General features: G+C 37.0%; 1 protein-coding gene across 3 annotated transcripts in view; it reads left to right on the forward strand.

The window, feature by feature from the left end:
- GTF2E1 (general transcription factor IIE subunit 1) overlaps positions 1 to 21,759 on the forward strand; it is a 36,214-nt gene extending 14,455 nt beyond the window's left edge. For all 3 annotated transcript variants that reach the window (XM_006190491.2, XM_032480073.1, XM_014564145.2), the window contains exons 3-5: positions 5,023 to 5,224; positions 9,641 to 9,882; positions 14,172 to 21,759. In XM_006190491.2, the coding sequence (XP_006190553.1) occupies positions 5,023 to 5,224; positions 9,641 to 9,882; positions 14,172 to 14,596 (869 nt within the window). In that variant the 3' untranslated portion in view covers positions 14,597 to 21,759. The remainder of the gene's footprint in view (positions 1 to 5,022; positions 5,225 to 9,640; positions 9,883 to 14,171) is intronic.
- The last annotated feature ends 466 nt before the right edge of the window (positions 21,760 to 22,225 follow it).

Below are 22,225 nucleotides of genomic sequence, written 5' to 3' on the forward strand. Positions count from 1 at the left end.
ATTGATTTGCATTTTTATAATGTTTAGTGAAATTTATAAAAATGCTCCTCATATGTTAAGCTAGTCTTAAGTAATTTTCCATAAAATATAAAATTTCTTATTTTTCTTGGACTCCAGACCTGCCTTTTGACAGGCTGCTCCTTGTTTACAACTTGTGTTTTTGTGACATAGGACTCAGATGTCAGGTCAGCTTTTCCTCATGTAATGTTTGCCAGACATGGTTGTTGTTGGGAGACAGTTCTCCATGGGTCTCTCACAAGTTATACTTCTGCAAACAGAGATACTGACTGGCTGCCTTTTTTTCTGGACTGTATTTTTCAAGGATATTTATATGTGATCAGCCTTGAAAGATAGAGGTATTATTTCTCTCCAGAGCAAAAGGCAGGTTTGCTTGCTGTTCAGTGTGATAAAAGTATCTCCCTCCAGAGCAAAGGACAAGCATGTTTATGCCGATTATTAAAGGTTTAGGTTCGTTAAGCTCAGGGTTTCTTTCCTATAACATGACCCACCACATGTATAGTTGTCACCTGGCTGTCTTTGTTACCCTATGGGAATTGAGGCTCGAGGAATTGGCACAAAACCTGACACTGGCTGCTGCTGTTGCCGTGAGTAATAAAGCTCTTTTCTCCGACCTAGGAGTCTTGTATCTTTCTTCAGCATCCATGGAACTGTGGTAGGATAATTTTTTAGCTTACAAGTAGGGTAAAATCTCAGGCCCTTCACAGTTTTTGACAGTTATATGAAAGCCACTCTTTTCAGAACTGCAAAATGGGCCCTCTACAATTAACTCTTACTAAGTCTTAATCTACCTTAAGCCTGGGTCTCTGGAAAAATACCTAGATGAGGCTAGAATTCAGGTTTCTTATGACTACACTGTGTTTTTTCCCCTTCTTATTTTTTTTTTAATGAAACAAAATTTACTCAAATTTAAGACTGTCATTCTGTGATTGTTCTTCTATGAAATGATGTTAACAGTGATCTCTTTTTCTCTTTCTTTTCCCAAAATAAGAGCATTGCTGTGTTATATGGATGAGCTACACTGACAAGCATGTTGATTTGTTTACTTAACTCTGAAGTTTGGATTGTATGTTCTCTTCAAGAGAAAAATGGGGCACTTGGGAGGACAATTTTTGATTAAGTATAACATGACAATTTCAATGATAAGTAACCTAATAAACTAGATAGAGCATAAAACATAGTGTGTTAGATAGTGACAAATGTTAAGGAAAAAGAAAGGACAGGACAGTGTTGAAATTTTAGGTAATGCTGGCTAGGGAAGCCCTCTTGGAGATGACTTCTGAGTAAAGATCTGAAGTAAGTTAGAAGACTAGCCATTTAACTGGAGGAAAAGCCTTCTGGGCAGAGAAAGTAACAAGAACAAAGGCTCTGCAGCAAAGTGTGCCTGGTACAGGACATTGAGGAGGCTGATTTGTAATGCTTTGAAGACATAATGAGAGGATTATAGTGTTGCCCTTTGCTTAGCTGTCTTTTTGTGCTTCAGCCAGAGCGCTTGCTTTTATGTTTATATCTTAGGTACTTCTTCACCAAGGAATGGGATTTCTTCCTTTGAAAATAATTTGAAAACTACTGAACTGGATAACTTTTCTTCTGCAGTGTTCTCTAGTTCTCCTTGACAGTCTCTGTGAGTGCTCATCTTTAAGCAGTCAACACGAGTCCCACGTCAGTGTGTTTTTAATTCAGCTGGTATTTGAGAGCTGTATTAAACTTGACTTTACAGACGTACCTCGTTTTATTGTGCTTTGCTTTATTGCACATTGCAGATAAACTGGGTTTTTTACAAATTGAAGTTTGTGGCAAGCCTGCATGGAACAAGTCTGTTGGCGCCATTTTTCCAACAGCATTTGCTCATTTTATGTTTCTCTGTCACATTTTGATAATTCTTGCAATGTTTCAAGCCTTTTTTTTTTTGTTATGGTTATCTGGGATCATTGATCTTGGGTGTTACTACTACAGTTCACTGAAGGCTCAGATGATGGTTAGCATTTTTTAACAGTAAAGAATTTTCTAACCAAAGTTTATATATTTTCTTAGATATAATGCTGTTGCATAGTTAGTAGACTACAGTATAGTGCAAACAACTTTTATATGCACTGGGAAACCAAAACATTTGTGTGACTTACTTTATTGTGATATTCACTTTATTGTGGTGATCTGGAACTGGACCCACAATATCTTTGAGGTATGCCTATATATGACTTATGCTTTAACACCCACATGGATTATATTCTTTATATTTTTGTTGAAGAGAAGAGACTGAGGCAGACTGGAATAGTTAGGGAATACCTTAGGACAGTATAGAAATTAAAATCTCTTTAGTCAAGGTCTCTAATTACCCCTTGTTACTAAATATAAAAGCTGATTTTCAATTCTTGTTGCCATTGAAAAATTAGCACCATACCATTTCCTCCTTGAAACACCATCCTATCCCTCTGGTTGTACCATTTCTGTATATCAAGGATTCCTCTTACCTTAGGTTTATACCTTGACTGTTTATGCTTCACACTGTCCTTGATTTCTGTATACTCTGATCTATTCTGTGGCTTCAATTACCATCTATATGTTGTTGATTCTTATATAATTTCTAGTCTTAAATCCCACTCTTGATCTCTAAGCAGTTGTAATAAAATTGGCTTCAAGCATATCCATTTTGATGGCTGGTGGGCAGTATGGATTCAGATATTTTAAAGCAACTTTAGAAAGGAAAAATAACTTGTTCTTCCTCTTTCTTTATTTTGTAAAGAATCTTTATGCTGATGCCCATTAGTCAAAGACCATCAGGTACATGCCCATAGTAAACAAAATTGGGTTTGTTGATGCTTTCTGTAAAAAGGAAACCACATATGGTAGGGAACCCATGAGGTGTCTCAGCAAGACTATGCTGGACAAATTTAGAGAATTTGGGCTTTTTAAAGGTTATTTGCTGGAGGACTCAAGGAATTGGTGGGGATTTGCTATGAATTAGGTACTGTCGAGAAGTGAAGATAATTCTATGATTGGTTATCTTAATAAATCTTATTTGAGAAGTGAGAAAACCAGAGTGAGGCTAAAACTGTAATTGATAAAGAAGCAGCAATCACTCGTGTTAGCTGGGATTTTTCTTGTGGTTCTACAGATACCTTGCTTTTGTCTGTATTCAGACAGACTCAGACTCACACTGACTTGGTTTTGCCTCACTTCCATCTTGGTATCAGAGGACCTTATCTGATGTTGGTGATCTGTGAGATTCTGTTTGACAGAAAAGCATCATAACTTAGCTGTGAGTGCTGGGCTACCTCCTACCTATGAGGGGCTGCTTTTCCCTCTCACTTATTTGGAATAGATGTAAAGATGAGGTAGCATTTGGATAGCAGGAAGATTGAGAGTATTTAGAGAGAGTATATGAATAAAGAATTGACATGTTACTGGCTGTTCACATGTGAGAGGCAGTAAAGAAACTTACTCTGAGGTACATGAGTAGAATCTAATTTTGAAGCAGAGGTGTCTAGTTTGTTCGTTCCTTATTAGGGGAAGAGGGTTGGGGTGGGGTTATGTATCAATTACATAATGGGCTTTTTAAAACATACTTATGTTGTGCCAGATACTAAGTACCTTTAAGTTAATAGGGTGAGGAAGGATGCATATCCCTGGTATTGGGAATAAAAAACAAACTGGAGATCCAAGTGGTGCTAGTGGTGTTAAATAATGTTTAAGAGTGTGGGTTTCAGCATAATAGACTGGGTTTGAATCCTGCCCTCACCTCCCAATTAGTAGTGATATGATCTTAAGCAAGTTACTTAACCCCTTAGAACCTCTGTATTTTGCAGATTTAAGTGGGAAGTAATGATAATACCATCCTCATATGACTGCGATACTTGGTATTTAGTAAGCACTCGGTATACAACAGCTGCTGTTATTACTTTTCTCTTATTGGTTACATGCCTTTGGACAAATCACAGAACTCAGAGCCTCAGTTCTGACATCATTTTTCAGGATTGGTCAAAAGGATCAAAAAACATACGTGGTAGCATTTTGGAAACAAAGCAGTGTACAAATAAAATAAATGTTAATGTCTAGTATATTGTCTCTCAAATATTTGAATTTACTTGAGAAGTAAAGGACTGTGGTTAGGTTATGATATTTTTGGGCCAAGTTATACAGGGTCTTGAACGTTAGAATGAGAAATTTGATGCCATGGACTTTAGAAGTTCAGCTATCAGATAGATTTTCAAGCAGGGGGATAAGATGATAAAAATTGTTGCATAGGAAACTTGGAATTGGAGAGGGAGAGCCTAAAGGTTCAAAGACCAGATTTAGGAAGCTAATTTCAGGCTAAGTAATAATGGTGTCCCAGATTAGTGAAATGATAATAGAAGTGAAAAATCTGAGATGTTTCTAAGGAATTACTACGGTTTAATTACAAGTTGAATGTGAAGAATATAGAAATAAGAACAATAAAGTCTTCCTGAACTTTAATTTTGGAAATGAGTTAGTTAAATTTGTTTAGATATAAATAGTTAATATGTTTGAAGAAATAGCCTTGTGACAATGCACAGGATGACCGGAGACTTTTGGTTTTAGGTATTTATTTGGCTTTCCCTGTAACGTAGACCCAAATATGTAATGTCCAAAAAGAAAACTGTTGGGAAAGGATACAGTTTTTGGTGGTAAACTGTAAAGAATTTGGTTTTAAGTTTAACCAAAGTTAAAATAAGTATAACTCTGTTAGAAATGTTGTGATTAAAATCTGTTTGCTGTGCTGCAGTTAGGGGTGAAATTACCTTGAATGCTTCAAAAAAATGATAGATGGAAAGATACATGATCAATCAAATACAGAAAAATGTTAATTGTAGAATCTCAGTGGTGGGCACATGGATGTTCACTATAAAATTCTTTCATCTTTTCCACATTTTTAGAAGTTTCAGTACTAAAATATTGTAGAGAGAGTGGAAATACAAATTGTTTGCTGAAGGCTAGTTTTGAGAATTTCTCTTTCCTGACCTGAGACTTTTGCTTTCTCTATAGGAACTTTCCGCTGTACTTTTTGCCATACAGAGGTAGAAGAAGATGAATCAGCAATGCCCAAAAAAGATGCACGCACACTTTTGGCAAGGTTTAATGAACAAATTGAGCCCATTTATGCTTTGCTTCGGGAGACAGAGGATGTGAACTTGGCCTATGAAATACTTGAGCCAGAACCCACAGAAATACCAGCCCTGAAACAGAGGTGAGTGTAGACCCTGTGCTCCTACCAAGAACACTTTTAGGCTTGCCAATGTTTTTAACTACCTGTCCTTTGGAGAGCAGGTTTGGGTAAGTAAGTTACCAGGAGACTAAATACTATGAAGTTACACAGATTATAAGCTCTGCCCCACTTGTTTTATTAACTTGTGCCTGTGATGGAATTTGTTTGTACTGAATGCAGAACAGTGTGGGCCTCAGGCAAAGATCTTTAAATAGTCATTTGACTTTAAGTACTCACTCAGCTTGGGCCTGCTGCAGCTCAGCCAATTGTTAGCTAGTCCTAAATTGGTTGTGCCTCTTGGGGATATCTGAATTTTCCCAGCCAAGTTCTGAAGCCTGAAGGCCTTTAAAGAATACAGAATCACTTTTTTGTTTGTTTTTGTTTTTGAAGCATTTTAACCACACATTTCTTGCCTTCTTTAGTTTTAAATGCAACTTTCTTGAAAGCGAAGTATAGTAGGTGTTACCTATGGGTTAATACTTCTTACTATGGCTCTCTATTTTTATCAGTGTACCCTAATATTTGAATTGCAGAGGCAGCCTTAGTTTTGCCGTGCCATAAAAAGTGGTTTATATTCTTTTTCTGAAAAGCATAAATGAGAATTGAGGTCAGGGGGGCTTTCCTCTTCTACCCTTTTTCTTTCTTCTTCCCAGTGTCAAGCTGAGGGTCTAGAGTTTATACCCACCTACTCCCTTCCATAGAAGTTGTAATTGTATAGATATTGGGAACCCTCTTAGTATTTTCTGCCCTCTGGTACTGATGTTTCAGAAAAGCTAGTTCTGGGCAGTCCTGAGCAAATTGAATTTCTTTTTGGTCGTTAAAAACAATCCAGTTATACAGAAAGTTTTGTACCTGTTCAGGTTATCATGATTTTTTTTTTCCTAGTATCTGTGTCAGTTAAGATGCCTTCATGATAATAGAAAACCCACTAGAAATAGCTTGAACAGTAAGAAAAACCTTCTAGGGTGACCAGAAGTCCTGAGGTAGCACAACTAGGATTAATTTCACAGCTCAGTTACATCTTCAAGGATCAACATTTGTTCCATGCTCACTTTGCTGAACTCAGCCTGTTGGTTGTCCTCTTGGGACCATGAGGGGAGCTAGCCCAAGATGGCCATGTCTTTCTAGATATCACATGTAGATGAAAATGTTCAGTTGCAGAAAATGGGACCATCCCTTCCTTGTGTCCTACTTGAAGATGGAAGAAAACTTTCTCAGGGGGCCACCTTCATCCTACCCTACCCCCAATGTGGCATCTTTGTCTGGTTACTGATCCGCAAATAATTAAATTCTACCTTATCCCCAGATCAGGAACCAGAGGCTGCCTCTGCAGAACTGTCAGTAGATTTAACCCAAGAGCTATGGGCAGTTCCAGCCTTTCAGCAAGTCAACCCACTGATGACATTTAAAGTCTTCCTATCTTTCTTAAATGGAATTCCTTGCCAGTAACCTCTCCTTTTCCATCATCCCTTATTTAACACTCACCTTAAAAATCTTAAAAAATTTAGTTTTGAAATAATATTCCTCCCTCACCCCTGAGTAAGAGTTATATCTTTTAAAAGTTCTTAAATTTCTTAAATAATGTAAAAAGATTCAACTGAATTGTCACTTTTGTCATCTTTAAGTACAATGTGTACATTCTCTCCATAGAAGAAATTTAAATATGTGAAAGAAGTGAACTTTGGTATCTCTCATCTAGATTTTCTTTAGTGTCACATTTGCTGATAATTTAATTTGTATCCGTGGTGAAGGTAGAAATAAAGTCTGGACGTCAACTCTACATGGGTACAAATGTCTTTTAAAAAATTCTTCTAAATTTAAAAATTTGTTTGACTTTTGGTCAAATCTTTCCTGCCTCAAACTGGAATAAAACTAATCTTGAGTTTCTGTAATGGAGTACTGAAAACAACAGACTTTTTAAAAGTAGTCTCATGCTAACATTTAATTGAATTGTTGTGTTCTTTTACTCTGTTCTTGTTCTTTTCTCCTCAAAGTACTGAACACTTGCCAACCCTCAGAAGATAGTCTTAAGAGTTAATGCTAAAGACCCAGCATAGTTGAAAACTATATGGTCAAGATGATACAGAGAAACAATAACTTCAGAAAGGGCGAGTGAATCACTTAAGATCCTGGATGAAGGAGAGACAGATAAGGACAGGATGTAGTTGGCCAGGTCAGACCGAGAGAAACATTGAGTAGGTGGAGTGAGACAGAAAAGGCATCTGGCTAGCTCGGGGAGACGTGTGTGAGGGCAAACAGGCAAACAGAACAGGCTCAGCACAGCAAGATAAGGACATCGGCTGATGATAGAAAAGACATTAAAAGGAGTCAAGGAGACAACTGGGTGAGAGAGAAGAGACTCAGAATATACAGTGAGCACAGAAACATGAAAACACAGATCAGGCCAAGAGAGACGAGAAAACTGAATGCTTGAGGGAGACCAAAATTCAGAAAGACTACTTACACCAAAGTAAGCCATACGCTACAGTGAAGGCAGCAACACAGCCTTTTAGAAAACAATATGGAAGGTAGAAAAAGAATGACTTAGGGACAGATATGGATTAAATTGAGACAAACATAGTAAATAATGCAAAAAGTAACATTAGATGAATGCAGAAAGGAATAAAAAGTAGAGAGAAACCGCGTATTTGTAACTGTAGCATAAAACTTTAAAATACAGCAAGACAAATGTATGGATTGGGTACAGGGAGATACTTTATAGGCCTAGACTCAGAGTGGGTGAGCAAATAACTGATAAGAAAGCTATAGGGAAGAATGGTTTATAGAGCAGCCCTGGGTAGGGTAGCTGGAAGGCATGGATTAAATGACCAGATCAGCATGGTTTGAACAACTGGAGAGAGTGCATTTTTTTGATAGCAAAAGTGGCAGTGGTCCTGAAGCAGAACAGGAGGAATGCGATAAGCATCCAAGAGTACTTCCAGAAACACAGTGTTCGCAGGGAGAGTTGTGATGGGCCAATCAGATACATCAGAGAAATCTCAACTAAACGTGAGATTGAAAACTCAAGTAGATATAAGTGGGCCAGGAAGAAATGAAAGCAATGGAATAAGCAGAAATGAAGTAGGACCAAAGAGAAGAAAAAATAGTGAATGGTTTCTGAGAGAAGTGGAACAGAACTTAAAGAAAAATGAAGAAGTATTGTCTAGGCTCAAAATGAGATGGGGCACTAAACAGGAAACAGTCCAGAATCCATGGAAAAGATTTAGGGGAAAAAATGGTAGAGAAGTAAAGGAGAAACATAAGGCCAAGAGAATCAGTCAGTAGGCATGGAAAAGAATACAGTAGAAGGTATGGAGAAAGATATAGTTCAGGCACTACGTTAGCAGGTAGTTCATGGAACAGGAAGATAGTTTATGGAATAAAACATGGCTATCTAAACAGAAGGGGAAGTAGAGTCATACCTAGAAGTTGATATAGAAAGCATTAGTAGCAGGCAGAGAAAGACAAGGTGTGAGCTTAGACACACGGAAAATCGAGTATATTCAAAGGAACGTGGAGCAGATTGAAAGTGAAACAAGCAGATAAAACAGGGAGCAGCAGCAAGACTGAAAACTTGACTTAATTCATAGAGATTAGGACACAAGTGACTAGAGAAAGATAAAGAATGATCCTGCCAGGAACAGACTGAAAAGATCATGGGCAGTAGAGGTAAAAGTAAAACAAAATAGATTCAGAAATAGATCATGGTTGCTGTGAGGTAGAAATAATGGTTGGAGATGGATACAGAGAGTCAGCATAGGTGCAGAGATGGTAAACAACTTGATAGAAAAGAGGCTAGTCTATGCATTAGGGTATGCCTTATTTAGTGAGTAACAGAACATTAATTCTGAGTTGAAATCTGGCTTTGTAGAATACTTTTCTGGCTTCTCAGCACACAAAAGAAAGGGGAAAGCCCACAGAACTATGAATTCTTCTTTGTTTAGCTGAGAGGATGCTTTTTAAAATATAACATGTGTTTTGTTTTGGTTTTTTGTTTTGTTTTGTTTTGTTTTTAAAAAATACTTGTGAAAGATGTTACCAGGAGAGATTTTTGCCAGACTAGTGTCTTTAAGTAGATTATGTTACCATATCATTCTCTGCTCTTTCTAAATAGATTTATTGAAACATCTTAATTTCTACAGCCTCAATCATTTATACACACCAGAGGATCCAATGTTTGAGGAGCTTAAATATAAGTATGATGTGTTCTTCTATCCCATGTAACTTTCACCCTGAGGTATAAGAACGGATTCTCAGAATTGGTAAAGCATATGTGCATGATTGCTGGATAGCATTTATATGTAATACTTCAGGAACTGCTTCCCCAGCTGCCCTTTTCTAGCACCAAGATTTAAATTCTTCTTCTTCCTTCTCTCCTCCAATCTAATTTTTATATAGCAAGGACCGTGCAGCAACTACTGCTGGAGCTGCTGGCCTGGCAGGTGGGCACCACCGGGAAGCGTGGGCCACCAAAGGTCCCTCTTATGAGGACTTATACACTCAGAATGTTGTCATTAACATGGATGACCAAGAAGATCTTCATCGAGCCTCACTGGAGGGGAAATCTGCCAAAGAGAGACCCATTTGGTTAAGAGAGAGCACTGTCCAAGGGGCGTATAGTTCTGAAGAGATGAAGGAAGGTAAGAGGAGAAGTCAATAAAATGAATATGTCTTGGGTTCAGTAGAAAATTGCCTGGGCAGTTCTTAGTTTTATTGGAAATCCAGTGTATCTGTTTTACAAAACAATTGCATTATAGCCGGAAGTAAGAAACGGAGCAATAAGCAATAAAACCAACCAGTATACTTGTATTATCCTCAACTTAGTTGAAATAACAGATAGCTTTTTAAATCTCTGTTTTTAGACTTGAATAACTGTCATTTCTTGATCTTAATTTCTTGAAAAAGTGTTGTTGTGTTCAAAGAGGCCAAATTCACCTCTTCTTTAACCTTCTGTTGCCCTGACTTATGTGCATTTTTATTTCTTTGAATTAGGAGCGATAGCTATATACTAGTCCAAACTTCTTATGTTGTCTCCTCATAAATACCAAGGGGTTTGTGCTACTTGAAATATATAGAAAGAAACCACATGAGTAGAGGACAAGGATTCTCACTATCCAAGAAGACTGGTAGAACTTTATACTAGAAGATTTTAGAAATCTCTGAGCCCTGAGGGTTAAGAGGTTACGAATTGCATAATAATCAGAAGTTTGAGAACTGCATGATTTTACTTTTTAAATTTTAGTCTCAAATTACTGGATACAAAGACTTTGGGTGATAATGGTTTAGGACTATATAGAAAATGGAGGGCTAAAACTGGACAAAGATTACTCCGAAACTGGGAAACAGTGGAACAAGGAGTCTGTACCTCTGGTTAGATTTCATCCGCATTAGAATCTATGCACCCCTGTTCCTAGATTGTGTATCATTCCTGAGTATGGTTCTTTAATGCTAAAGAATCATCAGTAACTGAAAACTACTTATCTTTTAGCCTTACTTCTAACCTCTTTCCCCTCATTATTAGCATTTCTTTACTGTGTATGCTAAGAACTGTGAAAGTAGTGTGGAGTTCGGTAGCAATGATAAAAGCAGGTACTACTTCTAGTGTGATTCTCTTTGGTGTTTTAATTCTAGTCAGAAAAGAACTTTTCCTTGGCAACCATACTTCGCTCTCCCCTCCTTCCCACTGATTAGCATGGCTGTGATATTTAGTTATTTTGATTCAAGTTGTTTCAGATTACCTAGTAGTTAGGCTATCAGCTATTTAATAGGCTTGTTTTCCCCAGTTTGGCTTCTTTCCTGTTCTTGAAGCAACGAAGTGTTTTTTTCCTATTAACTTAGGAATAAAATCGAATAAAATAAAACTATTATTAGCCAATATTATATACAATTAGGCTCATAAGCTTAACATTCAATGTTTACAGTTCCTAGAATGATAGAATTTGAATTATTAGGGCTTTAAATAAGTCATCTAGTCTACTCAATTCTGTTTTATGAATGTTTCCTTCTATATAAAGTAGAATATGCTGTTAAGTCTAAATTTATCTCTTTTGCGTTTTATGATAGTTGAATAGGCTTTATCCAGTGCATGTGTGAAGTGAGTCATATTTGCCCTACACTTAATTTTCCTCAGACTTCAAACTATTTTAGTATCTTTCAGAATTTTATAGACTTCAATCATGTCCTCATTACTACACTGAAAGTTCTAATTCCTTTTGATTCTACTTTCCTTGCAAATAGTTCTCTTCCCCTAAGCCATCTCCACCTACAATTTTTGTCTTATTTTCATTGTCTTTTACTGGACCATCTCCATTCATAATATACTTTACTTAAGACCTAGTGACCAGAACAATGAGTGTTATTCATGCATGGATTTATCATTAATGATTTGAGTTTTATTTCAGATATTCTTCTGTTTTCCACCTGATGCTTTCTCTGTTGCTTTCTTTCTGCAAGTATAATTAAGACCAACAACTTAAGAAATATGTGCAGGGATTTTCTTCAGACTCTCTCCTGCCCTTTAGCTGATAGCTTAGATCAGGTTTTTCAGTATATTTTAGATTATTTTTCTATAGGCAGGTTACACTTGCCAGCATTGAATAAGATCTGCCACTTTTCTGCCCACTTACATGACCTTCAGCTTTTCTATATATTTTTGCTATCAGTTTGGCCTTTAAGCACCCAGAATTGCTTAGCATCATCAGTGAGCTTGACAATTTCCCATTATGCATCTTCTTTGTAATTTATAACTCTATTAAATAAGACTGTTCCTAGAACTAGTGTTTCTACTTTGCCATCTAGAGATTTGTTCATTTATCCTTATTTTTTGTTTTCTGTCTTCATCTATAACAGAACAGTTCCTTTTTACCCCAGACTTCTCAAGACCCGTCAGAAATCTTTCAGATATGATGATTTCATTCAGTTTACAAAACTAAATTGCTTTTTCCCTAATTTTATATTTACTTTAGACATTAATCAAAATACTATATTGGTAATATTAAGCTATTTGGAAAATTCTTTTAGAAGCATATAAGCCTTAGAGTCTTGTCTGCATTCCTTGTCTTTTTTTTTTCCTCTTGAAATATGACATTGACACTAAGGGCTCTAAGAAGGTTGAGCCTTTGGCAGTGTTTTTAAATGGTTGATTTTATTTTAATCCTCATTTTTACATTCATGTTATCAAAAGCCTATTGTTTCTGACCTAAACTTTTAACTTCTCAGTTCCTGTTTCCCTTTCTCTCTCTTATCTGCCAAATATCTCATCTTAGGAGTTCTATACTTTATAAAATGTCCCAGGTTACAGCTGATTCATTCTGATGAATTAATGAGAGGATGCTTTCACTTCATCCATGGCCAAATTGGTCATTTCTGGGTCTTCTCTTGATGATAATAGATAACACTAATCTAAGTGCCATGCCTTCACAGACACTCACTAAATCCCCACAGAAATCCAGTGAGATAGATACTACTTTTCCCCCTTTTTTGTACTTGAGAAAATTGAAGCAGAAAAAGATGAAGTAACTTAGCCAAAATCATACAGCTAAATAAATGTCAGAGTCAGGATTTGAATCAAGGAGTCAGGTTTCAATCAAAACTTTTAATTCTTTTATGTATTTTAAATGGCATTATGTTTGGTATTATTTTCAGAATACCAATTACAAATGTTTTTCTTAAAATCGTCATCTGTAATATATGCATACAATGATAGGAGGTATGTGGTGGAAGAAGTTTCGATTCTGATACTGGATTTCTTTTTATAAAGAGTTCAAAGTACACTTGTTTGCTTCAGGAAAATAAAACTGCCATTTATTCATCAAATATTTATTCAGTATCTAATAAGTGATAGGCACTATTCTGTGTACATGGGCTATATTATATCACTGAATAAAAAAAGAAATATCTGTTGTGGAGAACCTACATCTGTGGAATGTAGGTGGCAAAGAAAATAGACATAAATTATTATGTTAGAAAGTAAATGCTATGGGGGGAAAATAGAACATTGAGATTACATGGGTGGGGGTGAATTAAAAGAAGGTGAAACTGGAGTAAAGATGTGAAAGTTACAAAGGAGTTATCTGTATGGATATCTAGAGGAAAAATATCCCAGGCAAAGGAAACAGGCAGTGCAAAGGCCTTGAGGTAGGGGTGTGTGGGGTGTGTTTGGTGTGTACAAACAATACCGTGGAGGTCACAGTGGCTGGAGCAGAATGAGCAAGGGGAAGGAGAAGAGATAAGTAGGTGGGCAGGAGGAGTTCCAGATGGTGTAGGACTTTATAGGCCATTGTAAGGCTTTTGGTTTTTACTCTGAGCAAGGTAAGGAGCCCTGTTTTGATTTCCTTTTATACCAGCTACAGACTTGGTCCTTCATAGAGATTATTTCATATCCAGAGCCCTAGAAGGTATATGCTTTTATCACCTCATTTACAGTAAAAGTAAACAGAAGTTTAGAGACTAAATAACTTGCCCAAAGTGTTACAGCTTGCTTGTGGAAGAACCAGGATTCAAATCTGAGCTTTATTTCTCTTAAAACCCATGTACAGTTGACCCTTGAACATTGCAGGGGTTAATCTGAGTGTAACTCATATCTGTGTTTCCTCCACATCCACGGGTTCAACCAACCATGGATCATGTAGTATTGTAGTATTTACTACAGGGAAAAAAAATCCTTGTATAAGTGGACCCAGTTTAAAGCCACGTTGTTCAAGAATCAACTGTACCTAAAACCATTATGCTGCTTAAGTTCCAGTGGGTGAGAAACATTTTGAATATCTTATGGACACTCGCTCAAAAAATGGAACCAGTGAAGTCTGTGTTATTTTACAATATTATCCTTTATTTGAATATAATATATTAAAATATTATATATTTTATAAGTTATAAAGGAGTGCCTTTTATATTAAAGGATATTGACTTTCTGGGTTTTTCCTTGCAGGTGGCCTGGATATAGACTCATTTCAGGAGCGTGAGGAAGGCCGTGCAGGGCCGGATGATAATGAGGAGGTCATGCGAGCACTGCTCATTCATGAGAAGAAGACCCCCTCTGCCACAGCAGGCTTAGGGGGGGCGGCTGCCCCTGTGACCACTGCCAATGGCAGTGACTCTGAGAGTGAGACCAGTGAGTCAGATGATGACTCCCCACCCCGTCCAGCAGCTGTGGCTGCGCATCATGGAGAAGAGGATGAGGAGGACGATGAATTTGAGGAAGTGGCAGATGACCCCATTGTCATGGTGGCTGGCCGTCCGTTCTCCTACAGCGAAGTGAGCCAGAAGCCAGAGCTGGTGGCCCAGATGACACCAGAGGAGAAGGAAGCATACATAGCAATGGGACAACGCATGTTTGAGGACCTCTTTGAGTGAGCTTTCCCTACCTTTCCTCATTTCTCTAATGCTCATTTCAAAAAGATTTTCTCTACCTTTGAAGAAAAGTATTTAAGTGGCTTTCTGCCCCTCTTGGTGTAAAGCAACTGTTAATCTTGTGCAAAGAATAACGGGAGAGAAAGTGTTGATTTTTATGCCAGAAACTTCCTTACAAGGTAGGTTGGCTATAAGCATTCCCTTCCCTATTACTACAGTATTAATATTTTGCTGTATTTCCTTATCTCATCTTTTCCTTTCCTTTTTAAGACACATTTTTCTCCCTTCTGAAATGAGTGTGAGAAGTCTATAAGGTCAATTCTTCTAGTCCGCCTGTAGAAGCCCACTGTGGTAGGTTACAGTAATTCACTGATCACGTCCTTTTTGTCTGTTCTGACCACGCATTCAAAACAACTCCTGGCATTGCTGCCAACCGAGCAGCTTGGTAACAGGCAAGTCATTGATGAGGAGAAAAAAATCTTAAAGCTTCATGTTGCCCTACAATTGAGGGTGGAGTCAATATGCAGGGGGAGGTGAGAGTGTGTGGAAGAGGGATGGCTGTGCCTAAATCTCATGATCAATATCTAAACTAAAATTTGTGTCTTTAGAACTGACTTGACTGACAGATTCTGTTGTTTTGCTTAATGTCTTTTGGTTTGTATGTTGGATAATAGAAAACAGAAAGTGTGTTTGGTAAGCCTTTAGGAAGAAATTAGAGAAGAAACATGGACATAGAATAAGGAGTCCACATAAAAGATTGAAGAGGGGAGAGCATGAGGAATAGTACCTTTTAGAATAGCCGGAGTTTGTGCTGATTTGGAAAATCCTTCATATAAAGCTGAGATTGGTACCCTTCTTTTTCCGTTCTTCTACAGTGCTATAAATTGTTTAAACAGGCCATTCCAGCAGAAATTAGCATATAACAATTGATTACTTTTCTCTTTTTTCTTCTTTCAACCTCATTGAAGGCGTTTGTCTCTCTTTTGATTCTTGTCAGGCATGGTATTTTAGAGTGTATCCAGTATGTTGTTGAGCACTGTAACCTCAAGGAAAATAGTTTCTTTTTGGTTCTGACGTGTAGCATGGTATTATTCCCTAAGGCAGAACTTTCATACAAGGGTCTATAACAATTGTATTTTTTGTAATATTTTCCATGGCATTGTAATTTTTAAGTATTTATCATTTTGTAGTACATGTATAAAGTTAGAATAGATTTTGGAGCATCTGAGCCTTGTGTGAAGTAATGTTTTATTTACCTGAGTTGTATTAATGACAGAATATTGACAGTAAATCTATTTTGTATTTACTGAAATTTGTTAATTTCTAGCTCTGTAACATCTTGGAGCATAATTAAAATGAACACTCTTCCCATTTAAAAAAAGTTTCAGAATTTTTTTCTCTTACTGGTCATGTTTCAAGTAATAGATGCAGTTGTGTGTAGTCTAACCTTTTTCTGGCACTAAGTTGCCTTAAGAATGACTTAATGTACGTACCTTGTGCACATGGAGCTATTCAACTTTTAAACATTGTTTTCTAAATATTCATAGTTTAGAATTTCATTTAAATAAATAGTGATCAGATGTTAAGTTTTAAAGCAGTTGTAGGTGAACTGTTGGCTCTTTATTTCAATGGTTACGTGTTTCTTGCTATTTTTTTTCTTGAATCTAACTTGCATGTTCTGCTTCTTAAAGCTACGGTTATGTTTTTCCTATACATTATCTTACCAACTTCTTAAAGACTCGTATAGACTAGTTGCATATTTCTGTCATCTCCCTCTTGCAGTCTAGGTTATGCCCTGTTACTATACTGAAACAGCTTTCTCCAGTCCTAATTATCCAACCAGCAGTCCTTTATTTCTCAGTCTCTTTGGCTACTCTTCAGTATTTGATGCTGTCAACCAGTCCTTTCCTTGAAATGTTTTCATTTGGTATCCTAGCCATTACACTGGCCAAGTTCTCCTTATTTCAGGAAACCTTCCTGCTTCCCTGGCTTCTTCCCCTCTCGTCTGCACCACCTGTACTGACTCTCACAGTACCATCCAGACAAGTCTGTGTAGCAGATCTTCATGGAACTTTTTGCAGTCATGGGCAGGGGGATGGGCAATGAGAGCGGTTTTTGTCTCAGCATTGAATAGTTAAGGAATATGAGTGGATCGCATACATCCTTGTTCTTAAACAGTGTCTTCGCCATTCTCACATGTTTCATCCCAAGTAGAGTCCTGCCTTCCTTGCTAAAATTTCAGCTTCCTTTTTCCTTCTCTTATCACCCCCCCCCCAAAGGCCTTGGAAAATTATAAATGTATTAGAGAAAATAACTTAGTTTTTAATTTTTTTTTTTCTATTTCAAGTAGGACCTTAAAAGATCCTATCATATCCGAAGGGCCTACCAAGATATTTCCCTAACCAAGAAACCATTTTTCCACCTCTGGGAGTCAGCATGGGAGGTTACCTGTGGCTTTAAATGAAACTTTTTTCTCCTCTCACTTGTATCCTGGCCTTGTATCTAGTGGAAAACTCCTTTCATTCTATCTGCCCTTGAAGTTGAAGCCTTTTCTTATTTAGTTGCCCCCTTTTCCCAAAACACCTTAAGGATGTTAAGGTGCCAATTTAAGCGATAAAAAGAAAATATCCAATTTGGCATAGCCTGGAAGTCAGGAGACGTTCTAGTCCTAGTTCCAGTTAACTAGACACTTGCACTGTGACACCATTATCTGATGTAATCTTTCTGGGCCAGTTTCTCAGCTGTCAATAATGAGAGGATTGTGGTAGGATCATCAGTGTTTCCTTTCTGCTCTGATATTTTATGGATGTAAGAAGTAGGTAATACATTTTAAAATGAGGCCAAATAATAATAACAAAACAACAACTACAACAAAAAGTCTTCTGATGTGCTATAGCCATTCAAACCAGGTGAGGGATATTTTAACTGAGGAATTCTTATAGGTGCAGGTTTAGGATTTATAATGAACCACAGAATAAACACTAATTAGGTTTTTCTTTTCCTATCTTGCCAAGGTACTTCATTTCTAATCTCAATGACTGAAGAAGAAATAATCGAGTATTTCATAACTCTTTTTGATGTTGTTTTGAGAGAATTAGATGCTGAATGGGAACAAGATTGGGAAGAGCGGTTTATTTTCTATCAGTTGGCTCTATGCCTAGATTCCCAGCCAGGACCACAGTAGAAAGACTTACATATATACTTTCTTGTTCTCCTTATTCCTGAGTTTTAAAAAAAGTAAGAAATGGCAATCAAAACACAGATATGAAAATCTTTAGAATTTAGGAATTGGTATAATTCCATCTTCTATTAATTCAGCATTTTGTTTCTACCAAAGCTATTTCACATGTGTTATCTCTAGCAGAGCTAGGCTAGTATCACTTTGTTTTTTGTTTTTTATTTAAAATCCAGAAGTCTCTTGGAGAAATGAGGAATATTTTCAGAAAGGAAGTGGAACTATAACACTAAATTCACTGTTTTCTTCTGCTGGCTTTTTATATTATGAAGGTAAAATAAACTGTAAACAAGATAAGTACAGGTATTTATGAAACATGTAAAGCCAAATGGGTTGAGAAGGGGTAAGAGTCATGAAATTTTACTTTCTTTGAAGAGCTAAAGGAATGGACTAATTCTGTTGTGCCCTCAAGGGAAGGAACCAAGTACCTTGGCATCTCTTCAGAAAGAGCATCGTGTCCTTCTGCCTTTCCTATTCCAGTTGCAAAGCACATAGGTCTAGTACATAACCCAGTTTTAACAATCAACTGATGTTTCCCATCACACAAAAGTACATTATCACCTACCTAATGTAAATAAGTCTGAGAAATTAATCTGGAAATGAAGGCTGGTGCTGGGTCCTACAGTGCCTTGAATCATGTTATGTATATACAGGATGATCATACAGTTTGTTGGTGTTGGTGTTACTATTATATAAATTTATTGATTACTTAAAAAGTCATCCAATAAGAAATATATATATATATATGTATATATACATACATATATTATATAGTAAAAAGTGAGAACTCCCCACCCAGCCCACTCCTATCTCACTTACTCTGACGTAACCATTGTTGATAGTTTAAGGTGTTATCATCCCAGACCAAATAAGTGCAATCATATACACATTGCCATTTGCTTTTGAAGTATCTTGGAGATCTTTCTGTATCAGTGTATTTAAACCTGCTTCATTTTTTAAAATAACGGCTAAGTAGAATTTTATAATGTGATTGTATGATGGTTTATGTAACAATTTCCTGCTTGAATAGCATTTAGGTAGTGTCTAGTTTTTCACTGTTAAAGTGCTGCAATGAATTACCCTTATATCCACATTCTCTGAACATTTCTATAGGGTAGAATCGTAAAAGAAATAGCCAATCAAAGGGCAAGTCCATTTTAAGTATAGATATTGCCAAATTGCTCTTCAAAAAGATTGTTGGAGAATTTTAAGTAGGGGAACAATTTGTAGCTTTGATGCTGGGTTGGAGTTTAAACCTGGAGATTAAGGCAATGTCAGTAGTCTTAGTGAGTAATTGGTCTAAAGACCTGTCCAAGTCAGTGGAGATAGAAAGGAGGGAACAGATTTGAGAAACTTTGGGGAGATGAAGTTAATGGATTTGGTGACTGTTTGGATATGGCTTTGCCTTGGATGAAGCTCAGGTTTTTGACTGAATTGTTGTTACATTTATCATGATTGGAAATACAGGAGGAGGAGCAGGGTTTGCTCCTGTTTCAGCTCCCCATCTCAGTAAATGGCACCACCATTTCACTTGTGTGCTCAAGTCCAAAGTCGAGTAGTTGACCATCCTTTCTTTTTTTTCATCCTAAGTCCCATTCATCAGCAAGTCCTGTCACATTCAAACTATAATCTAATTTATATAATCTAATTTTGAACGTGGAGATGACAGGACTTGCTAATAAATTGAAAATATATTCTAAATATGACCTCTTATACTTCCACCACTACCAGCCTACTCCAAGCAATATTAACACCCCCTCCCCCCCAAAAAAAACCCTTTATTGACTTTTTCTCAGAATATCTAGATTCTAAACTCCTTACCCTTTTCTATAGGTCCTAAGAGATCTGGCCCCTGACTACTTTTATAACCACATCTGCTATCCTCCCTGTTAACTAACTGCTCTCTAACCAATTGACATTCTCTGTTTTGCAAGTATGCCAAGGTTTTTCCTGCCTCAGGTCTTTGCCCTAACTGTGTTCTCTGCATAGAACATTCTCCATTTTTGTCCTCTTTATTTCATTCTTGGCTTAAATGCCACTTTCTCAGAAAAGCCTTCTTTGCCCTATGTAAAATAATCTCCAATTCATGAGGATATTTTCCTGTTTTATTTTCTTCATAGTAAAATTACTATTTACAATGAACTTGTTTATTTCTTATCTAATTATTTATGTCTATCAGCCTTTCCCCCCAAAGACTGTAATCTCCCTAAGGGCAGGATACTAGCATACGGAATTAATTCTGGCACATGGTAGGCTCTCAACAAATGTTGAATGGCTGAATGGACAGATGCATTGGCACTAGGAGAACATAGTCTTTTTCTCCATCAAGGCATATCATTTTGTTCCTGCCTGAATTGCATATATATTTTTTTCTTAATCAGTTAATTTTATTTACTTGTGGTTCTTGGTACCTAGGGCTGTGTTTCCAAGACTAACAGTAGAGGGTATCAGAATATAGCTTCTTGAGATGTCTAGAAGCTCCAATTCTGGGGAGCCATTAGCTTTAATCTTCCTGGAAAAGGGAATTTAGTGAGTATTTTGTCTAGGGCTGCCCTGTTCAATAAAGTAGCCATTAGCCATTTGTAGCTATTAAGTACTTGAACTGTCTCTAGTCCAAATTGAGATGTACTATAAATATAAGACATATACCAAATTTTGCCGATTCAGTATGGAAATAAAGATTGTAAAGTATCTTACTAATAATTTTTATATTATGTGTTGAAAAGATAGTACTGAAGATATGCTGAATTAGAGGAAATATACTATTAAAGATAATTTCACCTGTTTCTTTTTATTTCTTTTATATGGTGTTAGAAAATTTTAAATTGCATATGTTGCTTACATTTGTAGCTTGCATTTTATTTCTGTTGAACAGCACTGGTCTAGCATATTTTCTTCAGGTGCTAGAGTTAAATATTGTACTTCATGATTATTTGCATTTTTCCTTGTACACAAATTTTAGACCTGAATGCTGTGCCAACTCTCCCCTCTTCCCTTATCCTCTGCCGGAAAGGTTGGCTTTGCTTTGTTGGTAGGCTCTTTCTCTTGGAAACAATAATGGATTTTGCTTCTGGTTTAGTGTTTCCCTTTTTAAGGGTGGGATTCTTTAGGGCGAGATGTTTCTTTGGTGTGTATTTTTCCTGAAGTAGGATGAAGCATAGGGATGATGTCGGCAATGGTAATAAGGAAATAAGAAAGAAATCTTTGACAACTGAGACCGTTGCTGTCAAGTTGAAAGTGCTGCTGACTCCTGGTAACTGAGGAACCTGAGCACCCTGCAATGCCACACCGCAGATGGAGGAGCTAAGAGCCAGTCTTATTTCAGAGAGTTGGAAGCCTAATGTGTTCCTCTGGATGCATGATAATAACACGCAGTGTATGTGAGATCGCTCGCGTGTTTATTGTCTGTCTCTCCCCTTGCTAGAATGTAAGCTCCATGAGGGCAGAGACTTATCTTTCCTGCTCACTGCAGTATTCTGGCTCATATCCCTGGCTCGATGCCTGGCACGTAGTAAGTAGTCAGTACATATTGAATGAATAAACAATTACGCTTATTCAGGCCAGGAGTAAACCATGGCCTTTGTAGAAAAGACTGTTATTTTCTGTTTTTGTTATTATCTGTGTACCTAATGTTTGTGATGCTATTTTGTGTTAATTATCTTCCTGTTTGGAATGCTTACAGATGGTAAGTGTTGATCTATACAGCAAAGTGCATTTTCCCAGCAACTGGTGAAATCACCTAAGCAAAAGTACACCTAACAAATACATCTAACCAAAGGCTCATGTGTGAATTTGTTCTCTTAGTTTATGTTAAGGTCATTCTTTAAAGAGGAAATTGTAAAGAACAAAGATTATGCTATTTCTTCAACTAGGGGTTTTATTTGTCTCGTAATAAAATTGATGATACTGTGGTTTCCTTCATGATTTCAAAGACCCAGCTTCCTTTTATTTTTTTTGTTTGTTTGTTTGTTTTTGGGTTTGTTTGGAGGGGGAGTAATTATGTTTGTTTGTTTTTTTGTTTGTTTATTAACAGAGGTACTGAGGATTGAACCCAGGACCTCACACATGATAAAGCACATGCTCTACCACTATCCTCCCCACCACTTACATCTGTATGCTCAGCCATTCTTGGCAAATATTGGTTGCTTCATGGTCACATAATGGCCAATACTTTACCTTTCTATGTACACCTTCAGGTAGAAGTGAAGGAGTGAGAGGATAAAGGTATATATCAGCTGAGTCTGTATCCCCCTCCCCCCCTTTTTTTTTGTGTCAGATTCATATGACATAAAATTAATCATTTAAAGTAAACAATTCAGTGGCATTTAGTGCATTCACAATATTGTGCAATCACCATCTCTGTCCAGTTAGTTCCAAAACATTTTCATTACCCCAAA

Source organism: Camelus ferus, chromosome 1 (assembly GCF_009834535.1).
Source record: "Camelus ferus isolate YT-003-E chromosome 1, BCGSAC_Cfer_1.0, whole genome shotgun sequence".
Classification (NCBI taxonomy): Eukaryota; Metazoa; Chordata; class Mammalia; order Artiodactyla; family Camelidae; genus Camelus; species Camelus ferus.